The 2,931-nt window shown below is 44.9% G+C and overlaps 1 protein-coding gene across 1 annotated transcript; it reads left to right on the plus strand.

The window, feature by feature from the left end:
* The first annotated feature begins 852 nt into the window (after positions 1–852).
* On the plus strand, positions 853–2,559 carry LOC109397922 (uncharacterized). The gene is made up of 2 exons (XM_019670263.3): positions 853–1,069; positions 1,137–2,559. Exons 1-2 carry the CDS (start codon positions 903–905, stop codon positions 2,362–2,364), a joined length of 1,395 nt encoding a protein of 464 aa, XP_019525808.3. The 5' UTR covers positions 853–902; the 3' UTR covers positions 2,365–2,559.
* Positions 2,560–2,931: the final 372 nt, after the last annotated feature.

Raw genomic sequence — 2,931 nt, forward strand, 5'->3', positions numbered from 1 at the left:
CTCTAAGGACCAGTGTTGCTTGAAACCCAAACTCTCCAATCTCGTAGTTGAGTTGTTTCACACGCAATTCTTGACACGCCAAGTTCAAAACTGAATAAAAAAAAACTTCAGAGATCAATCCAAAAATCTTTCGAGGTATTCTCCAAATCTGTTTTGAGGTCAAGGAATCCGTTAAAAAATCTTCAATGATTGCTTTCGAAATTCCTCCAAACAGTTTTGGAATTTGATCCTGGGTTTATTCCAGGTTGATTCCAGGATTTTTTTTAGGAAATCTGTCCAGAGAGACATATCTTAGGAATTTTTACGATTATTCCTTATCAAACTTCTGAGGATATTTTTAGGGAATATTTACAGATTTCAATCAATTTGTTTCTCCAGATTTTCCGGTGATGTCTTAAGGAATAACTGCTATAGGATTTTTTTTCAGAAAATTGCCCAGGAATCATATTAGGGCATTTCTCCAGAAACCATTCTTGAACATCCCTAGGGCTTCTTTTAGAAATTAAAACAGAAGTTTATAAAACATTTTGTTTTGAAAATCCTCTTTTACTTCTACAGAAATTAACCCTGGATTTCTTCAAGTACCCTTCTAAGATAACTCTAAAAATTTCTTTGTTAATTAGTCCGATAAATCATTTGGCGAATCCTTTAGATATCTATTCAGAACTTCCTCCAGGGATTTTTTCATATATATACCAAGTTTTTCAAAGATTTCTCGAAAATTTTCCCAGTTGTTTTTCTGATATTTCTATGGTGACCTCATGTTTTTCTTGAGAGATGGTTATTCTTTCACCTTGCTCATCCTCTTCGACGTGAGGACATCAGAGCCTATCATAGCATGCTTCGCTCAAATGACACATTCGCTTCAAGTAAAATCGTCAAAACTGTCACACAGAGACAACATGGACGGAAGTCTTCTGTCATCCGAGGTTACTGGGGAGCCATGCATGGAACGCGACATTCTCGAAGCCAAATCTGTTCGAGACGAGAGAAGTCTAAGCATCGAGAATGCACTGATAAACGCCCGAAACATCCTGCTGGCCCACATTGGCGAGAACGGTGACAATCCGTAGGTTTTCCTCCTAAAAATCGTTCATTGGAACTGCAAGGAAGATCATTGTCGTTCTCATTTCCAGATTCACCCTGTTGATGCGCCTCATCTCGAGGATCCTTGCCGAGAAGCCCGGAAATGCCGTGGATCTCTTCGAAGAGTACTGCCGCTTGGTGAAGCAAGGCCATTTCATCCATCCGGATCTTAAACTGCGAGATGAGAAAGGTGTGGAAAACGAACGGAAGGTTGAGTTTGCGAGGAGCGTACAACAGAAGATCCGCTCCCTGGAACACCTGCATTCGGCTCCGATGTGGTCCCAGATCGGGTTCACCCTGCCACCTTCGATGGATTACTTCGTTGACAGACAGATGGAGCTATTGCGGGCGACAGATGGCGCCAAACAGGTTCTCTTCTGGGGAGTGGTGCACACTTTGAGCGGCAGTTACTACGTTATCGAGGTGGAGCGGGACAGTTTTGAGGCGGTGCAGCTGGAACTGCAGCTCAGTCAGGAGAAAACGGAAATCGCCCGGGACGTGATCGAGGGATTGCTGCGAGCTACCGTTTCGGACGACACGATAATTTCGGACTGGTGCGGAGCCGAGTCGATGGTGATGGAAATGATCGACCAGATTTTGGAGTTTGCCATTCCGCCGGATACGGACGAACAGCTTGCGACGGCAGTTGCCGTTCCCTTGCTGGATAGGATCGTGGAGGAGGCCATCGACGAGGCACAAGAGCCGGAGGTGGAACTCAGTGTGATGGGCAGCCTGGATGTGATATCCTGTAATGCCACTATGGCGTCGTCGGATATGAGCTTGAACCAGCTCAAGTTCGCTTCCGCGAAGGCGCTGCTCGAGGTCAAGATGAACGTCTTCCGGTATTACGTTTGCTGTGACCCCATCGAAGGAACCTGGAACGAGCTGCCTACTGGGATAACCCTTGATAAGATCATGAACTCCTGCTCCACGAAAAAATACTTCAAAGGGAATTTGGAATCGAAGTTGGCGAGTGGTCTGGTGGAACGTGACCACCTTCGCGCCATCCTCACCCGCATTTCCATGGACCGGTATGCTGCAGCTCAATCCTCATCCGCAGGCGAACCGCCATCCAACCACCAACGGTCACGATTGATAACGGAGCGTGACGTGGCCGTTTACTACAAGGCAACCGGATTCGCGCGCGACTGGCATCGGATGAATAACGAGCAAATTCCGAGAAGCGCCGGATGGCGTAAATCCAACACCTGGCCCGGTTCCTATGCCTATGGGAGGGACTTTTTCATCTACTGTGGGTGGGGCGTAATGAACTGTTGAGCTGCTGGACGCGGAGGACGACTGGTTGTAACTGAATGAAATGAAATAGGCTGTGACGGATGGGAAATTTTGCGTGCAAAATTATTCAGTAGCGATGGCTGCGAGGCCTGCCTTTTTGCGAGAGCACTCTGAATATATACATGTTTTGAATGGATCCCTAAATAAATGAGATTAGTTATTTATTTTTACGTCCTATTTCGGGATTGTTTGATTCGGCATAAATCCAGTCTAGCTGATGGTTGGTGCTGTATTACTGGGAAATCAGTTATTAATTCTGTTTCATGTTTTTGAAAGTATTTAGTTTCTAACTAAATCCATTTGGTGGGCTGCACGAGATAAAGTTGGCTTAATCAAATGGAGCACTGACTCAAATTCGGTAGTCGAATTCAAAAATGGTAATCTGCGGATTGCCAAATATTTATGCAGTAGATAACAAATGATGAATGCACTGAGCTGTGCTCTCGTACAAAATTAGGAAGCTAAGTGCAGTGAGAGTTGGTATTTCGGATAATCCACTTCTTTTCTCGTATCGACATTACATACATATAATTAACAGCCCGGTTAAAC

Source organism: Aedes albopictus, chromosome 1 (assembly GCF_035046485.1).
Source record: "Aedes albopictus strain Foshan chromosome 1, AalbF5, whole genome shotgun sequence".
NCBI classification, from domain to species: Eukaryota; Metazoa; Arthropoda; class Insecta; order Diptera; family Culicidae; genus Aedes; species Aedes albopictus.